We start from the raw sequence: 25,156 nt of genomic DNA, 5'->3' as shown, positions 1-25,156 counted from the left end.
AGAAGGTATTGAAAATAATCGCCAATACAGTCAGAATACATTATACTTATGTTGTTCTCCCATAGTCTGTCAGTGTTCATTAAGAAATAATGATCTAGATAGATTTTTTTCTTTACTGAACAAGGTAGTTTTTATTTAGAAATTAGGGATCAGCTAGATACTTCCAAATTCAACTTTAGAAGCTATATTGTTGTGATTTCTTGTGCCTAAAAACAATCTGCCCATTTTTAATGTTTTATTGAAATGAGTTTAAATGTTTCCATATGAGAGCATAGTAAAGGCAATCAATTTTTTTTTAAATGCTTGAGAGTTGGGCTTTGCTATTTCACTGTGAACACTAGTCCTGAGTTGAAACAAACTGACTTTTATAAACAGGAATTTATGGCCATGGATCAGTGATGCTTTCACATGAGTCGTGCTGAACTAAGAATCATGTAAGGAATTGTGTGGCAGGGGCGGACGGAGTCGTTGAGGCCCATCCAGTGCTGGTAGTCCGGGTAGTCGCCGCGCCGCAGGAAGTACTGGTGGCCTGGTAGTTGGGGCGCTCGTAGAGCATCCAGCAGCCGCTGTCCACCCGGATGGAGTTGCAGCGGCTGAAGCAGGGCTGCAGGTTGGAGTGGTCGCTGCTGCACTCGTAGTGGCGGCCCTGGAAGCCCCGGTCCTCGTAGAAGGTGATCTGCAGGTGGAAAGCAAGGTGACAGCAGGGAGTCAGCTGGGAGGTACATCCCCCCCACCCCACAGTAGACACTCAGCAGGCACGCTGTGGCATATGTTTATGCAGGAAAAAAAAGATTATAACAGTGAATGTATAAGCCCAAATGTCAATCATGTTTATCAATGAATGGCAAGATTATAGGTCTTAATTTTATGTCTTTATTTCTCCTTTTTGTTGTTCTCAATTGCTTTAATTTTTTGTTATATAAATATATATTACTTTCATGAGATGAAAAAATAAAATCAATTTGTAAATGTATAACTTTGAGTTACTGGTGAAAAGCAGCAAATTTTGTAAATAGCCACATTTTGTCTTGAGATTAAACATTTCTCCTTGGGGTAAAAAGAAAGAGGTCTCCCAAGACTCTCTGAGATGCTCCAGGAGTAGGAAAATACACAGAATCTTCCCATTCCCCTCTCCCCTCAACCCAGCTTCTAGGGTTGCTTTTTGTTTTCAAAACTAGCATCATGTGGACCTAGAGTCTGTCATACAGAGTGAAGTAAGTCAGAAAGAGAAAAACAAATACCATATGCTAATACATATATATGGAATCTAAAAAAAAAAAAAGAAAAGAAAAAAATGGTTCTGAAGAACCTAGGGACAGGACAGGAATAAAGACGCAGACGTAGAGAATGGACTTGAGGACACGGGGAGGGGGAAGGGGAAGCTGGGACGAAGTGAGAGTGGCATGGACATATATACACTACCAAATGTAAAACAGATAGCTAGTGGGAAGCAGCCTCATAGCACAGGGAGATCAGCTCTGTGCTTTGTGTCCACCTAGAGGGGTGGGATAGGGAGGGTGGGAGGGAGACACAAGAGGGAGGGGATATGGGGATATATGTATATGTATAGCTGATTCACTTTGTTATACAGCAGAAAGTAACACACGATTGTAAAGCAATTATACTTCAATAAAGATGTTAAAAAAACCCAAAAACTAGCATGGTGATTTGCCTGAGTTTTCCCTCCCTGAAGCAACACTGTTTCATAGGACCCAGGTGACTGCTTGAAAGCTTTTCCCATTGCTGCCAACCTATTGGTTTAGAAGCACTCTTCAGATATTCAGGGGTAGAGGATGATCCCAATCCCCAGCTCTTCTGTCGTCCCGTGTGTATGTAGGAAGGTGAAATCAAACACCTTCACGGTTCACGACCCATGGAGGGACAGCCACCTACAGCTGGCAATATGTCCACGATGCATTTGTGAAAGTCCTCAGGCAGCATGTAAAGAAAATGTGCAGATGCTAAGAGGAGAGACATTAATAGCCACAAAGAAAAAGTGTTCCCTTGCAAGTAGCAGAGCTAGACAAAAGAAAACTGGGCAGAGTCCTATGAAGTTAGACAGTATACCCAGAGACCAGAGGATATACCTAATGTGGCAGGTGTACTGGTAAGCTTCAGTTACAGCTGTAATTGAACCAGTGTGGAAAAGGCTGCGTTGGTCTCCCCAGCTACAAAACCACATCGGAATACACCACCATTTTCAGCAAAAGTCAACAAATCACACACCAGTTTTGGCACATGTTAAAGAAAACTGTTCTGCAGAAAGGTGACACATCAAAACCTTAAGGTGGTATAATTTATACTTACATTCATTTGGTCAAATTGTTACTACATGTATTTATAAGCTCAACTATGCGCCTAATCAGAATTTTGGAAATGTGTTGAAAGACCAGATCATTTTCATTTCCTAGTAGTCCTTATATTTTACTGAAAGAAAGCCTGGACCTGTTTTTCTTTTAAGGCTTTATTGAAATAAGTTTAAATATTTCCATGTGAGAACATAGTAAGGGCAATCGATGACAGGTTAATTTTACTTTGGATTGAAACTTGAAAAACTGCCTCCTACTCCACCATTCTGAAATGTTCAGTGCTAAACATTTGTAAAATGTCCTACAAAGCCAGTCTGCTCTGACACAGAAATAGTATATATTCTCCAAATCCTCCAACCAACAATCTTCTAGTCATAATGAAGTAGCATAAGATACATACTTGTTTTTTTAACCACAATATGGCCAAACAATGTGATTCTAAGAAAGCTCAACACCCGAAATAACACTTCAATGCACTTTGTATCAAAAGCTAAATGCAAAGAAAAATATGCCAGCAAGAGTTGAAATTTTAAGATGATGCAGAGACTTTTCTTCTCCCAGAGAATTTATTATGAACTCCCATGGTGCAATTCCAAGTTTCTAAGTGACCTGTAGAATAAAAAGATAATTTTTGTATCAAGCACATCAATTTAACATGGACACAGATATTAGCTTTCAATCTATAGGGAGTTAAGGTCAAATATCAGATACCAAATTACTGACAAAGATGAATTAAAATAAAAGTGGGTGCAAAAGAATTTACATGGAATTTTTCTTAGACATTTGGAAATTGAGTTATATTTCTCAATTAAATACAATATATGATCCCACACGGGAAAAATATATAAAAAAGGACAGTATTGGTCAATTGACAAAATTGACAAAACAATTGACACTGAATCAATTGACTAAATTGATACATAGATGGTAAAGTATCAATGTTAAACTTTCTGAAGTTGATAACCATCCTGTGGTTATTTAAGAGAGTAACTTTATTCTTAGGAAATACACTCTGAAGTATATAGGGGTAAAGTGATATGGTGTATATAACTTCAGATGGCTTAGAAAACGTTATATATCTATATACTGAGAGAAAGAGAAACAAAGAGAGAAGAAGAGAATAAAAGAGTGGGACAGAGACAGAGAGAGAAAAATGGTAAAGATAATGAAGCAAAATGTTATGTTAACAATGAGCAAATCTGAGTAAAATGTATATGAGAGCTCTTTGTACTATTTTTGCAACTTTTCTCTAAGCTCAAAATTATTTCCAAATTTAAAAAAATAATAAAAATAATACTCCTTTTCACTAACCATGACCAAAGCAAATCATTTCTTTGCCCCTTAGCAGTTGTGTATTGTGCCTGCACCATACTATTTTGAATTTCTTATATATTGCTTTGAATTTAAACTTATATTGCCCTCTTTCCATTTCTGATAGAGAAGTGTTAGTCTCCAACAATGAAAATGGAATCATTGATTTCTCTCTGCAATTCTAATAGTTTTTACCTCACATAGTTGGATGTTCTATTGTTCGATGCACACATGTTAAGGATTGTTATGTCTTCTTGGAGAATTGACCCCTTTATCATTATGTAATGCCCTTCTTTATCCCTAATAACTTTCCTTGCTTCTAAGTCAACTTTGTCTGAAATTAATATAGCTACTTTTCTTTTTTTTTATTAGTTTTAGTGTGATTTATTGTTCTCCATCCATTTACTTTTTTTTTTTCCTTTTGGCTGCGCTGTGCAGCTTGCAAGATCTTAGTTCCCTGACCAAGGATTGAACCCAGGCCACCGCAGTCAAAGCACCAAATCCTAACCACTGGACTGCTAGGGAATTCCCTACATCCATTTACTTTTAATCTATATTTGTCTTTATGTTAAGAGGGTGTCTTATAGGCACCATATAATTGGGTCTTGTTTTTTGATCCACTCTGACAATTTCTGTCTTTTTTTTCTTCTTCATAATTGTATTATGAAGATTTTCATACAGAAACGTGAAAGAATTGTACAATGAAGATACATATGCCCACCACCTGGATTCTGCAGTTAAGAGTTTGCTACATATATGTATAACTGAATCTCTTTGCTGTACACCTAAAACTAACGCAACGTTGTAAATCAGCTGCACTTCAATTAAAAAAAAAAAAGAGTTTGCCATATTTGCTATATTTTCCTTAACATACATCTTTAACACATCTGCAGTGAGGGGGATGCTCTGTGCTGTCCAGATACAGTAGTCTGTGGCTATTGAGTTCTGTCTTTTAATTGGTGTATTTAGACCTTTGATGATCAAAATGATTATTGATATAGTTGAATTAATATCTATCTTATTTGTTAATGTTTTCCATTTGTTGCCCTTGTTCTTTGTTCTTATTTGTCTTTCACTCTTTTTCTGCCTTTCCAAGGATATGGTATTGCTCATACCCATTTTGACTAATAAATGAGCTACTAATACCAATACAGTACAAAAGAAATCTTGAAAACTGTTTTCCAGAATACCTGGATTTTTAAAAAATAATTTCTCTTTTTCCCTTATTGAAGAAATTCAGTGACTGGAAATGAATCAAAAATTCTGAATAAGGCATTGATATCTTGCAGTTAAAAAAATGTTCATCAGCTAAAAGACACAATACAGTATCCATAAGCCACGAATGAAAAGACTAAGAAGCTTAAACATATAAATGAAAAATTTCTTCAAACAATAAACTGTGAAAGCGTATTTTTCATACATTTAATAAACTATTTCTTTAATTTATTTATTTGTTATTTCTAACAAACCAGATAGGTGTGCGTGTATGTATATGTATATGTACATGTATGGCAAATATTTGAATTGAAAATTATTAACAGTTGTTATTTCTGAGGAGTAGGACAAGGATGTGGGAAAGTGAGGATTCTTTTACTTTTCATTATCTATTTTTTGTACTTTTGAAATTTTTACTGTAAGCATGTATTACTATTATAGTTGAAAAACTACTTTACAACTCGATCAAAAAATGGGCGGAAGAACTAAATAGACATTTCTCCAAAGAAGACATCATACAGATGGCCAAGAGGCACATGAAAAGATGCTCAACATGACTAATTATTAGAGAAATGCAAATCAAAACTACAACGAGGTATCACCTCACACCAGTCAGAATGGCCATCATCAAAAAATCCACAAACAATAAATGCTGGAGAGGGTGCAGAGAAAAGGGAACCCTCCTGCACTCTTGATAGGAATGTAAATTGATACAGCCACTATGGAGAACAGTATGGAGGTTCCTTAAAAAAACTAAAAATAGAATTACCAAATAACCCAGCAATCCCACTACTGGGCATATACCCAGAGAAAACCGTAATTCAAAAAGACACATGCACCCCAATGTTCATTGCAGCACTCTTTACAATAGCCAGCTCATGCAAGCAACCTAAGTGTCCGTAGACTGATGAATGGATAAAGAAGATGTGGTCCATATATACAATGGCATATTACTCAGCCACAAAAAGGAATGAAATTGGGTCATTTATAGAGATGTGGATGGGCCTAGAGACTGTCATACAGAGTGAAGTAAGTCAGAAAGAGAAAGACAAATATCGTATATTAACACATATATGTGGAATCTAGAAAAATGGTACAGATGAACCGGTTTGCAAGGCAGAAACAGAGACACAGACATAGAGAACAAACGTATGGACACCAAGCGGGGAAAGGAGGTATGGGATGAATTGGGAGATTGGGATTGACATATACATACTAATATGTATATAATAGATAATTAATGAGAACCTGCTGTGTAGCACAGGGAACTCTATTTAGTGCTCTTTGGTGACCTAAATGGGAAGGAAATCCAAAAAAGAGGGGATATATGTGTACATATGGCTGATTCACTTCGCTGTACAATAGAAACTAACACAACATTGTAAAACAACTATACCCCAATAAAAATTTTAAAAAAAGAAAAAGAAAAACTACTTTAGAAAGTACATAACCCAAGAGTTGGAAGAGATGCCTAAAGTACAAATAATAAAGCATGAAAAACCCACACGAATGTGGTTTCTGCTGTTTGATTGTCAAGAAGGGGCCTTAGGAGAGGGATTCATGTCAGGATCTGATCCTACTGCAAAATGGGCACTTATTCTTTTGACACTCCTGGGCTCACAAGCATCGATTAGCCTATAGAAATGGCTGGTCCCTAAAATGAGCCTCTCAGTCAGTATGGGTAGGGCACAGCGGTTTGAAAGCACTCACCTAAGGACCATTCACTTACTGCCAATTCACTAATCAGTAATAATTACTGAATATTACTGCCTGCAAAGCACTTTATATACATGTAGGAAATAATAAGGAAATAAAAGATCTGCTTCCATCAAGAAGCCAACAGTCTTCAACGGTTATGGAAAAGAACATACAAGGAATGAAATTATACGTTCAAAATAACATACCAATGAGTAATCTTGAGAGCCAGATTTTCAGTACCTAGGTGTATAGATGAGCCTCAGGGGGCTATGAACCCCTGTCTCAGAGATTTATTTTTTCATGGTTAAGTTTAAGGTCTAGATTATCAGTATATGTGTGTATATGTGTGCATATACGTGTATGTTATTTCTGGAGTTGTTATTTCTGGAGTTATTACTGTTTTTTGATTTTCTGTTGTTCTGTTTTACTTTCTAAAGCTTGCTATCCCCAAACTGACATCTTAAAAATTAACATCATCTTACTCAAAAAGATCTTAAGTAACAAAGATATGGTTCCAGAAAAGCTACACCTTCAAATCTCATTATAACAAAGGCCTTTAAAAGAAAACTCAATATCATAAATATTTCCTAATAGCATGATTTTTGTTACTAGAATAACACGTATTAAAGCCCTGATTTGACCAAAGATTTCAGGCAGTTCTTAAAGCATTTGCTATGATAAGGTTACATTTCTAATCAGTCAATAGTTTGCCTCAGAAAATCTGAATAAATCCTGAGCCCTGTGTGACCCAGTCTATTCAGAGATTCACATTTTAAAAATGTATAGTATAGCAACCAAACTACATAAAAAGGAATTTCAATTTTCACTTGTGTTTCTTGAAGCAAACCCAATTCATATCCCAGTGATTCTGTTTTCAAAATTCCCCTTTCCCTTTCCTGCCTTACAACCCTCCAGCTGACCCAGAGTCTCTCATTCAACAAAACCCTAAAACATCCCAGCCAGCCAGTCTGTACCACTTTTCTGATCCTTTCCCTGCTCAGCTTTGGTCTCTCTGACTTTTAAAATTTCCTTTTCACTTTGCACATTGCAATTGAGAATGCAGAGCTGGAACGGCAAAGAACCCTACTTTCTTTCTCCTTACTTTCCAGCCCTGTCCATCTCTGACCATTCTCTGAATTCTGAAGCATAAACGCCCAATGAATTAGATGGGCAGGGCAGAAGCAGCAGAGATGCAAAGCAGGCAAAGATAAAATTTTCATTAGTGAGAAAGGGACCAAGAATAGGAACATTTGACATAGATATTAATACAAATCCTCTCCTCAACACACTTATTTGAAACAACAGAATAATAGCTGATTAACTGTGGATAGTATTTCTCAAATGCTAAAAAGATTATAATGGTCAATATTTATTTAGGATTTACTCTGTTCTAATCTCTCTCTTTTTTTTGTTCTAATCTCTTAACATGCATAATATCAGTTAATCATTTCAACGACCTTAAGAGGTAAGTACCATTATTCTTCCCATTTTGCAGAGGAGGAGAGGTTAAGCAACTTGCCCGAAGTCATACAGCTGGTATATTATATAGCAGGTTTTAGTTTCAAACCCAGAGCATCTAACTCCCAAAGGCCAGACTTTTAGCCACAATATAAGTAAAGTACTCCCCAAACACCTGGTATCAGTTTGGTTCAGTTTGCATTTTTAGACCTACTTCGTTCTTTGGCTGTGTGTCCAAAGATAAATTATTTTATGGTTTCCATTCTGTGACATTTGCTTCCTTTGTAGAGCTGCTGGTGGCATTTTGATTCGTTGCTCCCCTTCTTAACTTGACACCTAGAGACACATGTAGTAATCACGTCTGTATAAAAACATTTTTTAAAATGAGTCCACCTCAGTTTTAGATCCTTCCCTTCTAGGGTGCTTTGCTTCCATCGCCAAAATTTCTGAGCAATGACTTCCCTGATTTCAATGATGGAGGGAAATCAAGTCATAAATGCTCCTGATTCTTTTAAATTCCACCAGACAGAATGATGTTATTACCATAACAACTTTGACCTTACTTTGTAAGTACATCTCCTAGTTTTACTTAAATTTTTCTAAGCCATGGAAGTTAACAGGCTTACTCTGTTTGTGGGCATATTCTGCTGCTTTGGGTGCTGTTAACATGGCAAAAGGGTGCAAGGAGAGGTGGAAGGGTGGAGCTCTGGGAACCTGAAAAAAAAAAACAGTTCTACTTTTAAAAGCTACACCCACTTCGTGCTGTCAGCAGCTGCTGGTTATAGCACTTGTTTCAGGACTCGGCCTGTTTCCCCAACCCACCATCCTGACACGTTACTAGTAGTTGAGGATCATGTTTCATGGGTCATGCACTTTCCCACGCTGCCTTTTGTTGCCGTTCTTTGCCTAGAATGTTCTTTCACACAATGATGCTCTTCACATGGTTCCCTTTACCTGGAATAGCTTTTTCCTCCTCTTCTGCCTAGAGGCTCCTACTTTTCCTTTGAGATGTGGCTCATACATCACCTTTTCTGGGAAACTGGCCCCGATGTCTTCCCACCTCCCCTCTCCGGTGCTGGCACCGCACCCCCCCATCCCATCCTAAGGCCAAATTATTATTATTATTTTTTAAAATTAATTAATTTATTTATGGCTGTGTTGGGTCTTCGTTTCTGTGCGAGGGCTTTCTCTAGTTGTGGCAAGCGGAGGCCACTCTTCATCGCAGTGCGCGGGCCTCTCACTATCGCGGCCTCTCTTGTTGTGGAGCACAGGCTCCAGACGCGCAGGGTCAGTAATTGTGGCTCACAGGCCCAGCTGCTCTGCGGCATGTGGGATCTTCCCAGACCAGGGCTCGAACCCGTGTCCCCTGCATTAGCAGGCAGATTCTCAACCACTGCGCCACCAGGGAAGCCCAAGGCCAAATTATTGACTCACTCATCTGTGAACTCAAAACACGTCGTCACATAGAACACCCCCAGTGTGCAGTAGTTATAACCCGCTGTCTGTTGCATTGCACCGGAAACTTCCTCAAGGTTAGGACTGTCTCTTCAATCTTTCATTCATTCAACAAGTTTCCAGTGAGCACTACTGTGGGTCAGGCCCTGTTTTAGGAGCTGTGGTTGGTAAGACAGACAAGGTTCCTGCCTTTCCAGGGCTGAGTGAGGAGAAAAAACCAATAAACTATTAGACAACCAGGGTAACTACACATTGTGATAAGTTTAATCAACTAAACCAGAGAACGTGCTAGCAAGTTACTGGGCAACCACCACCTCTCACAGAAAGGACAGAAAATTTGGATTAAACAATAAATGAGGTCGTGCTGTCTTTATAGACAGGACAGCTTATAGCCACCTCAGCCGGGCACGTCTAGATTTGACCTCAGCCTTTTATTCAAATGGCAAACATATTTACTGAGAGTTTGTGTCATATCCAGTATTGTAAAGAATTAAACATAAGCATGAATGATGGCTTCTGACCTCAAGAAGCACGTAATCTATTCAGAAAGATGACCCTAAAACACAGAAAGTAATTAAAAGGAGGCTTTGTATCTGTGTGGAGCAAGGGTGGCTGTGATAACAGCCCTGCAGGATGATACATGCCGCGTGTAACCAGCTCGTACGGCATCCCTGATGCATTGTCTACACTTAGAAGACTCAAGACAGGCTTTTGCAGGGAATTCCCTGGTGGTCCAGTGGTTAGGACTTGGCACTTTCACTGCTGTGCCCTGGGTTCCAGGGAACTAAGAGCCCGCAAGCCGCGTGGCATGGCCAAAAAAAAAAAAAAAAAAAAAAAAGACAGGCTTTTCCTTGTTCACTGGAGAAGAGAGAACCCGAGGATTTTAAAGGTCACTTCCAGCTCACATATTCTATGACTCCTGATAATCTGAGGCTTCATGCAAGCAGTTAATATAGCTTCCTGCGTGGTTTATAAGAAAAATTATTTTTCAAGTAGGATGACGTTGAAATCCTAAACCTAGAGTTAATCGTATGCTCTTTTTTTACTTCAAAGTTACTTACTGATATCTTCAGTGTACCACACAGCTAGCAAGTGACAGAGCTGGGACTAGACACCAGTCTGTTTGCCTCTGAAGAGCTTGCTTTGGACTCTGGATGTAAGTCTGGATAGAGTGAAATGATGGATGGTCAGACACTAGGGTGTGGAAAGAAGAGATTCTGGTGTTCTCTAGTTACCTGCCTTTGTCTTTTTCCTCTCTCTGTTACACCAGTTTTCACTCTCTCTGCCCCCCTTTCCTTTTCCCCTCTTTCTCTGTCAAAGGGAGCTGAAGAATATTTTTATTGTTTGCTTTATTTGTTGAAGGAAGATTTATGCTCCTTTTTCTTCAGTTTAAAATTGACTAGGACCTCTTATATTTATCTGAAGCTAACTGCAAATAACCCTCACTTGTGTGAAGTTCTTAGTTAAATTTTTTTTCCCTGTGGGTCCATGTTCCTCAGCAGAAAAATGGCTCCCTCTCAGCCAAAACCAGCTCCTTATCGGGAGCAGAACGCAAAGCTTAACAGAATTGAACAATTCTGAGTCCAGGAGGCCTTTCTGTCACTAGGTGGCAGCAAATAGTCCTGAAGAAAGCCATCAAGCCCACACACAGTACCCATGTGCTACCAAAGTGGCCAACTCCAGCGGCCAGAAATTCTACATAATCTGTTTAGTATTCAACAGAGCTTTAAGCTCTTGCGTGGGAAGGATTTTAGCTGTTGCTTGGGAGACATTTTATCTGAAGGAATCAAAAGTGATTCATATACATGCAGCAGTTAGAGAGGAACCTTTGTCAATAACTATTTTTTTTTGAACAACCACACCTCCTAGTTAAAACCATTGTTTTGAAGTTATGTTAAATCCCAAAGGACTGTTTTAAAATAGCTCTTACAATTTAATCTTTGAAATGCTCGTTTCCATTAAGAGGTCCTGCTAATTCTTTAAGATGTGGAGGGGGTGCCTGAGTAGAGCCGATGTGTAGCCACAAGAGAAAGGCCTGAGCTGGCATCCTTGAGGCAGTGAGGAGCTTGTGGGGTCCACAGGGGTAGATGATCCTCAGATGCTTATATCTGTAGCTCACATCATCTCATACCCTTTGTGAGAATTTGTTATCTAAAATAGGCAAGGTTTATAATGTATTAATAATACAATGGATGCTTGATGAGCTATTTAATTTTTGAATATTTAGAGACGTGGTTCTTAACTAGCTGTGAGTTTGCCTCTTAGTGGACATTTGGCAACGTTGAAAGACATTTTTAGTTGTCACATCACGGGGCAGGAGTGGGAAGCTCTTGGCATCTAATGGGTAGAGGCCAGGGATGCTATTAAACATCCCACAATGCACTGGACAGCCCCGACTCCACCCCCTACACACACAACAAAGAATTATCTGACCCAAAATGTGGAGAAACCCTGACTTAGAGGAATATAGAGGAAATCAGATACACCCCCTTCCCCCTGGGTACCAGAACCTTAACCATAGCTGTTATTTTGAGGTTACCATGTGCCAACCACTAAGGGCTTTACGGATATAACTCACCTCATTTCCCACAGAAACCCCATCTTCTGGTCCCTGTGTTTACAAATGAAATCCAGGCTGATAGAGCTTAGAAGACTTGCCCAGGATTAATCTGCTGGTAGCCGGTAGAGCTGGGGTTCGAACCCAGGCTACCTGGCTCTAGGATCCTCATACTTAACCCTCACACAAATGGCCTTTCACGTACAGGACACTCATATTCTGTAACAATAAACAAACTCAGGTCTTTGAAAAAAAGCCCCTGAAACCCAGTCCCCCTGAAACCGAGTTCCTCTGCTGAGTTATGATTAACCTCTTTATCCAAAACATTATTCCGTTTCTTGTCCAACACCTGTTCCCCTCAAGATTGAGGAGTTCAAAGAAAAGGGGGAATTGACACCAAGCAGGACCCTGTGGAGCTCTCCTGGACACCAAATCCTTTCCATGTCCCCCGTTTTGTGTTTGTAGAAAAAAAGCATCAGACATTCCCTGAGTTCCAAAGGGCAGATTCAAACAGTTACCAGTGAGGGGAGTGACTGAACGCAGAGAGAGAACAGTAGTGCAGAGATGGGGGCTGGTCCTGGTTCCTCTTCAGGGGATGTTCATGGCAATCTGATACGTATCTCTGAGTTCCTCTATGGGAACTAAGGCTCCCACCCAGGTGGAGGAGGTCACTTCAGGCTGAGCACGGGCACACGGACCCAGAAGGCTGATGATTGAGATTCCCAGAACACCACCCAGTTACCTCATCACCAACCAATCAGAGGAGGTTTACATACTCTGCAGCCCTCCCCACAAATTTTGCCTATAAAAACGTCTTCCCTGAAACCCATCAGGGAGTTTGGGTCTTTTGAGCCTAAGCTGCCCCGTTCTCTTTGCTCAGCCCTGCAATAAACTTTGCTCTGCTCCAAACTTAGACGTTTCGGTCATTTGGTCTCACTGTGCATCAGGCTCGTGAACTTGAGTTCGACAACACCCCCTCTCTGAGGATACGATTTATTTCCCTGCAGAACTGGTCATTATGTAGTCTACCTGTACATCTGGACTTTTTGTTATCGGTGACTGATTGTGAAGACAGAGACTGTGAAGAACAGAGAAGGTGCTGAATAAAGGCTCTTTAAGGAATGAGTGAAAGGCCGGATGGATGGATAGAGATTGGCCAGCCCACTGTAAACAGTGCGGCTTCCTGTTCTGGCCCCTTTAATGAATCTGGCTCATCTGAGCTACTCTGACACCCATGTTTGCAAACCTTCTTGATGGATAACCCAGCTAAGACTGGAGGGGTTCACGGTGCCATTCCCTCCAGGATGTGATTTTCCGTATTTGCTCTCTGGCCACTTGAGCTGAGACCAACCAAGCAGAGGTGCCTGCGGCCTGCTCTAGACCTCTCCCAGGCACAGAAGATGAAGGGGGAGAAAACACAATGTCTGAAGCAGAGGAGCTTGGGCTCAGATATTTATATGTATGTGTTGGCGGGGAGGGTTTGAGGAAAGGGGAGAAGAGGGCAGCCTGGAAGGGAGAAAGCTGCAGAAAAAACAAACAGGAATGAAGCAGCATGGTTTACTTGTCTCTGTAAGAACATAAAAGAGCTGGGCTTTCTTTAAAAGCCAAGAACAGCTTGGGTCTCTGAGGAGCACTGAGTCTGGGGTGGCTTATACCTCAGCCAAGGTAGAATGTCAGCTCCAAGATATGAGATCCATGAGAAAGTCATCTTTTCTGACTCACCCACCCTTGTATCCCTGCACCTACAACTATATTGAATGAACGAGTGAGTGAATGAGTGAATGAATGAATGAATGGATAGAGTTGAAATCAGAGTGATCAGAGAGGAGGTACTGATTTCCTCTGTAATCAAGGGAACTTGATTCTCAGGACCAGGCCAGCTTACATACGGATTAAGGTGAGAGGGCCATTGGATTCAGTTACAACACTTCTGAGTAAATGCTTGACTCCTAAGCTGGCCCTGGTGGACTCTTTCCTTTATAGGACCCCACTGTCTGCAGTATGGTCTGCTGGTAAGAGAACAAAGGATGCAGGCATTCCTGTGGCCGTAGCCCTGCCCCTGCCCTCGCCTCCCATCCAAATCCTGGTGGGGGGCATTGAAAGCAACTGTGTGAGCAGAAGTCCTCGTGTGAGGGTGTGGGTTCTCCCTGCTTCCTTCCCTGACTCCCTCCCACTGCACATCCCTGCCAACCCCACCCCATCTGCCCTTTCTTCTTCCCTTTTCTAGAAATATCTAAAGGGATGAGTAGTTCACCTCTAAATAGAAGCCCATATTTTAAATGTTTACTAAAGGTTCATACATTCATAAACAGCAAAACCTGAACTGACCATAAAGATCATTCAGAATACTCTGTTTTCGATTTTGTTTTTGTTTTTTTAAGATTAGTATATGGAAGCCCAAAGAGGGAAAGGGACCCAGTCAGAACTCACCCTGGGTCTCTGGACTCCCAGATCATTAGTGCTTCTATTAGACTGACTTCCAAGTAGTCTTGTGGGCAGGAGAAATGTGGCAGCAGTAAACTAGATAATTTCTCATGAGAATGAATGTTGTAGATCTTGTCCTAGTGCTAGAAGTTATAGTATATCATACAAGAGGAGTGCTTGGACTTACCGGATCCACATTATGAAAGGTGTAAGTGAGAAATTCTGTTAATCAGAGACAGAGGCAGAATCTAGACTCTAAGCCTGGTGCTCTATTGGCTGCCTCTATTTGGCCTTCCATAAACTGCATTTGGTATTATGAATATAGTCCTCTACATAAGGAAAATATCTTACATTTATTACCCAGGTAAGATATGGCTACATCTGGTTTTATCCATCATGATATAAAACTGTTATTTCATGCCTGGAAATGCAACATTATGAATTCATAAAATAAAGAAATTCTCTCTAAAAATCCCTTATATTGATAGTCTCAGGTCATCCCTACCTTGGTAGCACCAGAATTGGTAGAAGAATCAGCCCCATAAATTTTAAAGACTTCCTCAATTGGGATACTGTTCTGTTAAACAACAATGACAATAACAAAAATGTATTATCATACCATGGCTTTTCTTTTATTACAAAACAAAGCTATTATAGCTCCCATATATCCAGTACCATGCCTGGAGAGCATGGGCACCAAATAAATGACTTCTAAATAAATGGATAAATCACAGTATCCTAATACCAATTATCTATGTGTTATTTTTTCCCCTTAAATAAATGTTTTCACAATACAATATAGAAGTCAGTCTTTTTATTAATCTTTAAAAATAAAAATTTAATATTAGTAAATTCTACATATTTAGAAACATTGGTTGAAAAAGTAAGATAAATATTCATTAATATGAAAATGCACATTGTAGATACAAAATCTCCATGTATGCAAATAATGTTCTTTTCCTTACCATTAAGATTCCAGCATAAGATGATAAAATCATTGCTTCTCGTTCTCTGTGGTTTGGATATATGGGTCTACCCCGAAATGGCATTTTCCTAAGGGGGAATATGAATAAATAAGAATGGAGGGTTTATTCTTGTTTTGTTTGACACCTGCTAAGGTTGTGACAATAATCATAAGTAATAAGTAATTACCAACAGCTGTGTGCTATGCTATTCACAAAATTGATATGATTAATCCATCATCAGTAAAGTGTACACTTTGAATTTTGAATCTTCCAACAGTGGTGACGAATTTGCCCTCATCTATCCACATTTCTGCAGCTATCAAACCCTGGCAGACTGGCCACTATGGTGGAAAATTGTGGTTTCGCCAACCTATATCCTTCCCCCTTCTTGTGGCAGTTTGCTTGGGGGTAACTGCCTTAACCCCCTGTAAGCCTGTAAGCTTCTAGGGAAGCTGATGACACCCCTAGATTCCAAGGATGGAAAACACACTGTGGCCTAAGTTAGCTAGCACCCCCAGATAAGTCAGAGCAAACAGAACCATTGAGATACAATTCTGTGATTTGTAAAAAGTCCATTCTCCCCTGGCCTGAATGTCGTGATAAAGTGGGCTAAAACTAGGAATAGCGTCCATCCAGAGGAAATAGCCAAGAGGTAGATCCTGATGACTTGGTCTGAGTTTTGAATTAAGCCATGCCTAATGAGGACCTAGCCGTGGACTTTCCAGATACAGAGGCAATAAATCTCTCCTCCCTCTCTCCTTTTTTAAATTTATTTATTTTTTTGCTTAAGTCCGTTTAAACTGGATTTTCTGCTTATTACAACTAAATACTAACTGATACAACCATTCAGCACCAGGTGTGTGTTCTAAAGCCACAGAGCAGGAAAAACAGCTGGCCTCCAGAACAAGCGATTCAATCCTGGCCTCATTCGTTTCATGATCTTCCTAACTGAATGCGTCTGCTCGGCACACACGGGAGAAGACGCCAATAATCCCGGCAAGGATTCCAGCAGTGGTGATGCAAGCCGCTCAGCTCAGGCGCACATCTGGTTAAATGCTTAAGAAGTTGTGTTTAATAGTTCTTAGGAAAAGATTGCAGCCTTACCCACAGAACTGATCATTTTTTTAAAAAAAATTCAAGGCACGTACACAATAAAGCACAGTTGTATTTCTAAGGCAGAACATTCTATGCAAGAAAGATCTGCATCTGACAGGAACCAACTCACAGAGATGCAAAATAGGTAAGCATGCATATGACTTCCTCAAATCGACAACTGTGAAGGTTTCTTCAGGTTTCTAGTTGGAGAGGGATACGTACCCCATAGTATTTTTAAATCTGAGTGCCTTGTGGTGAACTTCCTCTGTCATTACTCAGTTAAAAAAAAAAAAAACTATTCAACTTACACTTTCTTCCACTCCAGCCAAGTTAAGTCTTCTGAGTGATCCAGCCACTGCAAAGCAACACTGATGGCCAAGTCATAGTGTGCCTGGAAACAGGAAGCACAGACAGCAAAGGAACGGGCTGAGACATTGGCCGAAGCACGTGCTAGGCACAATGACAATGGCACTGCTAAGCCTATTCTACTCGTTTGTCATGTCCACAAAAGTGAGGATCACCAGCTGTGTCCAGTAACCTGATGCTCAGGCAGAAATAACTAGTGTTCTTCAGGCATTACATTTACCTCCCACTAGAGCAGTCTGTGTGTATGTGTGTGTGTGTGTGTGTGTGCGCGTGAGCCAAAAATGAAAAGATAGATTCATGGAATACTAAACTGGGAATCAGGGAATCTGGGTTCAAATCTAGGTATTGCCAACAACTCATGGTACTATATCCTTGGGTGAGCAATTGCTGTTCTCTGGGCCGCAGTTTCCTTGAATTTTAAAATAGAAAAAGGGGAAGATAGAGAAGAGGGACACAGAGAACAATTTCTAATTCTGTGGAACCTAAGAACTGAGTGCCCAGGGTCACAGGGGAGGTGGTGTGTCCATCTGAGGAGTTGGGGGAATCCTGGGAGGCTTCAGAGAGGAGGCGTCAGTGGAGCTGGGGCTTGGGGGATGAGGAGAATTTCTACAGGTGGAGAAGGACCTCCCAGGAGGAGGGTCCAGGAGAAGCAGAGAACTGGAGGTAGACCAAGTGACTTTCTAAGAGTCTTATATGTGGTAAAAAGCTGAGGACCAATTTCACGTTCATTCCTATCCTCCCCACTACCTTTTCCTGATAATTTCTAAGCGTATTTGCCATTTATCTATCAAAACATTCCTTTTCTCCTCCCCACCCCCAACCCCAGAAAAAGGAAGGTCAGTTTTGTTTTTGTGTTTGTAGATGGGTTCCAAGGTTCTATGTAACTCTAACATTGTGTAAACAATGTAATTATAACAATGTAATTATTTCTTTCAGGGACTGAACCAAAGTGAAAAGGAAGGAAGGGAGGGAGGGAGGAAGGAAGGAAAGGAAGAAAGGAAGGAAGAAAGAAAGAAAAAGAAAGAAAGAAGGAAGGAAGGAAGGAAGAAGGAAGGAAAGAAGGAAAGAAAGAAGGAAAGAAAGAAAGGAGGAAAGAAAGAAGGAAGGTAGGAAGGAGGGAAGGAAGGACCGTGCTCACTTGTTGAAACCTAATACGAAGATTAATGCCTGGACCAGCATGCCTGGCCTCACCTGTTTGCTCATTAGAAATGCAAATTTCCAGCCCCAGCCCTGAACCCCTTAATCAAAATGGTCTTGTAATAAGACCTCATTAAAGTTTGAGAAGCACTTATCTAATTGATTTAATTTCTCCATTTAATATGTGCACAGAGAAGTAGTTTAGAACACCAAGCCTTAACTGCTCGTTCAGCTCCAGAGAAATCAGACAGGGAAGGGAAGGGGGCGGGGAGGGACAGGTGATTTCTTCTTCCTCATTAGTGCAAGAATAGTAAATGGGTAGCATAAAAAAGCTGAGGGTTTACTAATCTCTTTTGAATTAGATCTTTACATAGCTTCCTTAATTTATGTAAAGTGAACTTTGATTACATAGTATGAATCTGAGTTTCAACATGTAAAATATAATAAAAAAGGATTTTTAGGATTATTCAATTATTTGGTTTTCTCCATAAATGGTAAAAAATTATATTTGAGAACTACACGGTAGTTAATCTCGTCAACAAGCTTTTAACATCATGTCTGTCACATTTAATCTTGTACTCGTTTTGCTTTTAAATCTTTTCTCTCCTGATAGTAAATAAAGAGCAAAAGTCTCATGACTTTAATTTTCTCATTCTTCTTGTTTCAGTTTAATGAGTTGAAAAGACCACATGGACAATCCTAGGTTGAGAAGATGAGGAAGAGGACATTCTGGGGGGATCAAGATTAGCCTTGCTTATGATAGATATCAGATCCTTGTTCTGTCCTCATAATACACATATTACACAGATGTGACTTGTGGCAGCATGCATTTCTTTACCATATCATCTAGAAACGTGAGTTGCCTTCTTCCTTTTGGGTCAAATTCATTTTCCCGAAGTCTGATGCCAATATAATCTCCCCTTAAAAGCAAGAGAGCAGGATTGAACCAGCGGGAAAGACATGGGAGCACGGTCTGCAGAAGAACATTCCTTCCCCATCCCTCCCTCCTCCACCAAATACAAGCGAAGTCACCGATGGCTCTGGTAGCTGAGTTAATATTCATTTTGATTTAAACGGCCATTCTGCAACCCTGCAGGTTTAAAGTGTCTAACCATCATGAACAAATCACACTTATCGTAAAATTAAACTCATATAGAACTGAATTTCTAGGAAAGCAGGGAGTATGATAAATCCCCAAAGGCAGAACAGATTTTACAAAACCAAAAGGATTGAGACCCACTATTTAAAATAAAGATTCCCTTGCTGCCCTTGCTAAATTCAGGCAGGATGTCCAAAGTTGATAACTTCCAGATATATGATATTCCGTACAGATGTGTTCTTTTGTCTGAAGGCTTCTTTCCCATTAGAATGCAAATACCGTTAGGAGGAGTTATGTGTAAAAACATATTAGTGATTCTACTTTAGCGTATCCTTATCAGAGCCTTTCCTAACAGACTTTTAATAAGGGGAGGGTAGAATAAGGGCCCTGGGAGGTGAATAGAAAGTCGTATTACCCTGGGAAAGTCAAGAAGAGGGAATGGATATAGGAAAAAGGACTCTGGGGTCTCCAAGGTCGATCTCACAATGTTACATAAGATCAGTTCTGTTTGTCAAGGTCTTTACCAAACACTTTGGGCAAGTTCCTATGCTGGGGATAAATTTGCTTTGGGGTTCCAAAAGCCCTTCTTCTGAGTCGTTAAGTTATTCTAGATTGATAAAAATTCTTGAAATTTTGCTTTGTAATTCCAAGGCACTTTAAAGTAGTCTAAATAGATTCTTTGGGTAAAATTAAACTATATATATATATAAAAAATTATATTTATATCAGTTTTGAAATTCCAGTTCTTTGGATGAGATATGTAGAGGAACTGGCATTCCTAATTATGGTTTCGTTCTTTATTATGTTGACCTCCAAACACATACATGTAAACATGTATGAATTCATACATAGTTTATTGCAGCATTTCTTTTTTTTTTTTAATTAATTTATTTATTTTTGGCTGTGTTGGGTCTTCGTTTCTGTGAGAGGGCTTTCTCCAGTTGCGGCAAGCGGGGGCCACTCTTCATCGCGGTGCGCGGGCCTCTCACTATCGCGGCCTCTCTTGTTGCGGAGCACAGGCTCCAGACGCTCAGGCTCAGTAGTTGTGGTTCACGGGCCTAGTTGCTCCGCGGCATGTGGGATCTTCCCAGACCAGGGCTCGAACACGTGTCCCCTGCATTGGCAGGCAGATTCTCAACCACTGCGCCACCAGGGAAGCCCTATTGCAGCATTTCTTAAAGAACTTGTTAAAAGATAATTATCTTAGTAGGCAGAGAAAGGGCACTTACTGGGGACTATGATAAGGTCTCTAATAAAAGGGTATTATTGTTGTGCCTATAATCATGAACTAGAACATAATAACATTTTCCTCCTCTTTTTATATGGTCTGTGATTTTCACCAACCTCTTACCAAAGTACCAAGTCAAAGAAAAGCTAGCACAGGAGGAAAAAAATTTCCATGGGAAAACTTAATGTTTTCTTTATGTGTTTAAAACAAAGTTCGGAGGGCAGAAAATGGAGGTAAATTATTTAATCAATAAGCCTGACAATAGAAGAAGCAGAGTCTGCAATTTAAATGCTGGGCCCTTGGGTACATTTTTCCAGAAATCTCTCCTATATCTTTTACCAGTCGGGCCCTTTCAAAGGCATACCCTGCCCAGCACAGGCTGGGACTGTGGGCTCAGATCTTTGACTCTAGAATGGGGATGCCTCAGATGTGCACGCTGCTGGCAGAAACATCCTCCCAAGAGATTCAGCATCCTGCTTTGCACCACATGTGAGGCCTCTTGGGCAGGAGACAGAGGCCAGATCATCCGGCTTTCTCCTATAGCCCAGGAACAGATTCTTCCTTAGGTTTTTACTCCACTGTCAATATCCAGACCATCTATGACATAAACCCCACCAAATGCTCAGTGCAGTAAATGTAAGTTATTCTCAATCAGACTTACAGGAGTTTTTTCATTTCCTTCTTTAGTAGTCTTCTTTCCATGATTAAAAGCTTATCCAGCTGAGCAGGTATCTGCAGCTACACTGCACCTGTTTTCCTTTGGAAAGACCCAGCCTCTCTGAGCCTAGAAGCTACAGCAGCAAATCAGAGAGAATTTGAGTTAGGGATGCTATCACTCCTAATACCAGTCATGGAGTCCTAGGCTCTGGAAGGGATCCGAGAGTGTGCAGGCCTCTTATCCAGCAGGTTCCAGGTCAGAAAGCTGTCTGGAGGCCAGTGCACTGTACCTTGAGTTTATCTGACACCTCTTATTCCTTCCACACTTTTCCAATATTCATCACTTACTTATTCTTGCCATAACCTTGCAAGTATCAATAAAACAGACACAGCTCATGTAATCGTGGATGAGACTATCTAGACAGAACCATCTAAATAAAGATGGTTTGTGATCTGATTATGTTTGAGTTTTGTGTGCCTTCAACATAGTGACTCTCCGTGAACCTACCTGGTTCCCCGCTCATGATGGAGGTTTCTATAGAACCCATGTACAACTTCCTATGGCTAGCAGGTCCTGGTAAGAACGTGTGGTGATGGCAAAGATGAGGCCATACCTTCAGTTCTCACCCCCACATTGAACCAGAAATTGAAGTTCAGGTGATGGGGTCAAAGGGGGCCTGAAGTCACAAAAAGGAGTTAATTTTAGAAATCATCACTATTGAATGGAGTGCCCAGGGAGAGGTATAAATGGGATATCAACTTTATCTGCAATGTTTTATTTCTTAAAAAAGATTTAAAGCAAGTTGTAATGGTTAATTAATTTTATGTGTCAACTTGGCTGGGCCACTGTGCTCAGATATTTGGTCAAACATTATTCTGATTCTTTTTGTGAAGGTGTTTTCTGGACGAGATCAGCATTTAAATCAGTAGACTTTGAGTAAAGCAGATTACTCTCCATTATGTGGGTGGGCCTCATCCAATCAGTTGAAGGCCTTAAAAGAACAAAGGCTGACCTTTCCTGAGCAAGAAGGAATTCTGCCAGTAGACTGCCTTCAGACTTGAATTGCAACTCTTCCTTGAGTCTCAATCCTGCCAGCCTACCCCATCAGATTTTGGACTGGTCAAGCCACCACAATCACATGAGCCTATTCAGTAAACTAATTTTCTCTTTACGTATATATACACATCCTGTTGTTTCTGTTTTTCTGGAGAACCCTAATACACATATAAGAAAATTGTTAACATCTGTTGTCTCTGGGATGATAGGTCCATAGATGTTCATTATATTACCTTCTGTACTTTTGAAATTACGCACATGTTTTTAAATCACTACTCTGAAATGGTTGGGAAAATAAACTTTAGAAACTTTTTTTTAATTGTAGCATATAAACATTAAACTTTATTCGATTCAGCTCTCCAACAATAATCAGAGAGGAAACAGGATGCCACTGATTTAAATAATTTCTTCACCGAATTGGTTTAATTATTTTGGACCATTCTTGCTGTGGCTACATCTGCTAAAGCCTTGGATGGGATGTAAAAAAGGGAATAAAGTCAGAGCATTCCATAGGAACGGCTTAACTATAAAGAGAATAATGTTGCGCCCTATAGGAGAATCAATTGGGATAGGACACTGCAAGCCAGAAAGGTTGCCTGGTGTCCTAGACAAGGAAAAGTGCTGCACCTGAGGAGGCCAGACGCCAGAATGTGGAGTCCACTCCACCGCTGACTGCTGTGGCCGTGGCCGTGGCCAAGCCTCCTGGCTCTTCTGCACCCCAGTCTCAGGTGTCATCTGAAACGTGATGAACCTGGTTAACATCACCCAGAGCACCTTTCACCCTAACATTCCACAACTCCATAAGGGCTGGCATGTGCTATCATTCTTCTAACTCAAAAATTTAAAAAACATTTGTTGGTAGAACATTTGTCCTACCTCACTTCCTTGACTGGGGTGGGGGAGTGGCACTTCCTTTGCTTAGATGCCTTTTTAAAAAGCAAAAGATTTAGCATTTGCTCTAACCTATTCTTGTTTTGTAATTCTGAGCTAGTCCTTTGAATTTCAGGAACACCAATTATAAAATGTGAGTCTCTTGGTTGTTGGGACACCTTCCTCTTAGACCCATTCTTCCTCCCCCTTACCACTCAATGTGGCATAATATGCAAAGATTTTTTTTTTTCTGGCCATACCACACGGCTTGCGGGATCTTAGTTCCTTGACCAGGGAATGAACCCGCACCCTCAGCAGTGAAAGCACAGAGTCCTAACCACTGGACCGCCAGGGAATTCTTATAAAGATTTTTAAAATATGAGCATCTTCCATTCCCACTAGGCTGGAGGTTAGGAGACGCTGTGAGGCTACCTTGGACGAGTTCATTTTCCTCTCTGTGTTTTTGTGTTTCCTCCTCTGTAAAAAAAGCACTGAATGATTGAAGAGGTTTCTGCCAACTATCCAGTTCAGTGACTTCCATGCATTGAGTATCTGTGCCTGGTTGAAAGAGGACCATTTGCACAGACTCTGTTCAGCTTAGATTTGAATTCAGCCAGTTGCCCCTCTTTTCTGTCTATAGAGTTTTAATGAAAACAAGACTCTGGCTGGAAATACACATAAAAGAGCTGCTGGAAAGATGTCAGCTGCCTCATGCATTAGCTGTTTCATAGAAACCAACCCCCCCAGAAGTCACAGCCCCCATTTTCTATAGGAATATCGTGCCCTGAAGCAAATCTGCACACTCCCTGCAGGTCCCTGCTCTGCACCCCCGCATCTATGGTACAGGTCCTTCAGACCGTGTTCTATTAACACATTCCCCCTTTCAGAATCTCTCACCAACCGAGTGATCTCAGTGCTTCTGTTCTCTCCCTGCTTCCGGAGGCGTGCTTGAGCATCCACTGGGCTGGGGCTCACAGGCATCCGGAAAATAGATACTTTTTGTTTGGTTGCTAGGAAACGGTGACTGAATGAAAATAGTTTGTTTTTTAAATACACCCATACTCCCTGAAGGGGGAGAAAAAGTCATACATTTGGGACAGGAGTATGATCCTGACCTGAAGTTCAGAGATCCTTTTATCTGAGCAGGCTTCAGTTTCCCATCTAAATGATTCATGGAAAGCAGAGAGCATGCGAGCTGTCCACCTCCCCCAGGGGTTTTTGTAGCACTCGGCTGCAGACTCAGGAGTCAACTGACCAAGCGAGGATTTCTGGGGGAGCCAGTGAACCTCTGGCTCCCCACAGGCAGGCTGATTCTACTTGGTGACCGTAGACATGGGGCAGGGGAAATCCTGAACAACTGTCACCATTTCTCTCCTGCCAAGTGGTCTCCCTGCTCACACACTTGCTTCCTCATCTGGAACACTTCCTCCCTTGCTTAGAGCTTGCTGATGATTTCCCGTTGCCCTTAGAGGAAGATCTAAACGCCTAACCATGGCCTGTGAGTGAGTGTCCTCCATGCCCTTGGACAGGGGCAGACTGTCACTCTGGCCCATCTAGTCCTGGGTGTCTGTTATCATTACCACTCAACTCTCTTTTCCGCCCCTCTGCACCTTCCAAGTCTCTCATCTACCTGATATCTCAGGTGTTCTGTGAGTGACAGTAACACTCTAGATTTGGACTTTTATAGACTAGTTGTTCACTCCATCTTGAATTTATATTGTACTCAGAACATTCCAGGTTTTGTGAGCCTGAAGTTTATACAATTTGGGGACGCTCTTTAAGACAAAGAATGCAAAAATGTGAATACAAGATTGAATGTTTATTTAGAACTATTAATCACCACAAGTTACACATTTGAAAGAGCTAATAAATACCACAAACATTAAAAATAAAGAGAAAAATCTCAGTATTAATATTATCTTTATTAGCTCACCAACATACCCTAAAATCTTTTTTTCTTGCATACTCTTGATTACCTCTTGATGTGACAAAGATTTTGTAATAATTATTTTCTATAGAGAGATTGGAAAGAAAATTGTCTTTCCTCTAGTGTAGCTGTTTACAATTTATTTGAAATTATAAATAAAGTATTAGAATAAACTAAAAGTTATTTTTCAGCTTATTGACTCCATGTTGGTAATGTCTCCTTTATTACGTTTTCCACAATTTCCTTCTCAGGAGATGCTCCTTCCTCGGGGAAACTCCTGGAAGGCTTTAGCCTTGACCTTGCTAGGCTTCTTCACCCCTGCCCTCCC

The 25,156-nt window shown here is 40.6% G+C and overlaps 1 protein-coding gene and 1 pseudogene across 9 annotated transcripts in view; both read right to left on the bottom strand.

Moving 5' to 3' along the window:
* LOC309630928 (gamma-crystallin A-like) overlaps window positions 1–4,739 on the bottom strand; it is a 9,256-nt pseudogene extending 4,517 nt beyond the window's left edge. Inside the window, exons 1-2 of the transcript in view lie at window positions 4,736–4,739; window positions 409–747 (exon numbers count right to left, since the gene is read on the bottom strand). The product of the transcript in view is annotated as a gamma-crystallin A-like (transcript). The remainder of the gene's footprint in view (window positions 1–408; window positions 748–4,735) is intronic.
* On the bottom strand, window positions 671–25,156 carry LOC309630743 (uncharacterized protein C2orf80). Of its 8 annotated transcripts, none has more exons than XR_014245911.1 (7): window positions 18,829–19,084; window positions 16,796–16,878; window positions 15,393–15,480; window positions 14,933–15,004; window positions 8,618–8,705; window positions 6,084–8,327; window positions 671–2,918 (listed from the first exon to the last, which is right to left on the bottom strand). XR_014245911.1 is itself a non-coding variant. In XM_082396397.1 (7 exons), the coding sequence occupies exons 1-7, from the start codon at window positions 21,017–21,019 to the stop codon at window positions 8,242–8,244; spliced, it is 540 nt and encodes a 179-aa protein (XP_082252523.1). In that variant the 5' UTR covers window positions 21,020–25,156; the 3' UTR covers window positions 671–8,241. The 8 variants fall into 8 exon arrangements, 6 of the variants coding, with proteins under 6 accessions (XP_082252523.1, XP_082252520.1, XP_082252519.1 ...); XM_082396397.1 differs by adding an exon at window positions 20,979–25,156 and having other exon boundaries at window positions 671–8,327; window positions 18,829–18,910; XM_082396394.1 differs by having other exon boundaries at window positions 8,206–8,327.

The sequence above is a fragment of the Balaenoptera borealis genome (genome assembly GCF_965194805.1).
Source record: "Balaenoptera borealis genome assembly, chromosome: 6".
Lineage (NCBI taxonomy): Eukaryota > Metazoa > Chordata > Mammalia > Artiodactyla > Balaenopteridae > Balaenoptera > Balaenoptera borealis.
Note: the sequence above shows the minus strand (reverse complement) of the source record. Positions and strands in the feature narration are given on the sequence as shown.

Excerpts from the sequence above, each read along its gene's own strand:
- LOC309630743 (XM_082396393.1), bottom strand. The coding sequence starts at position 19,053 with ATGAATATTAACTCAGCTACCAGAGCCATCGGTGACTTCGCTTGTATT. Across the intron at positions 8,706-14,932 it reads CCAATTCTGGTGCTACCAAG|GTTCCCAGAGCTCCACCCTT; the intron begins GTAGGGATGACC and ends TTTTTTTTTCAG. Across the intron at positions 8,328-8,617 it reads AGAATATGCCCACAAACAGA|GTGTCAAGTTAAGAAGGGGA; the intron begins GTAAGCCTGTTA and ends ATGTGTCTCTAG.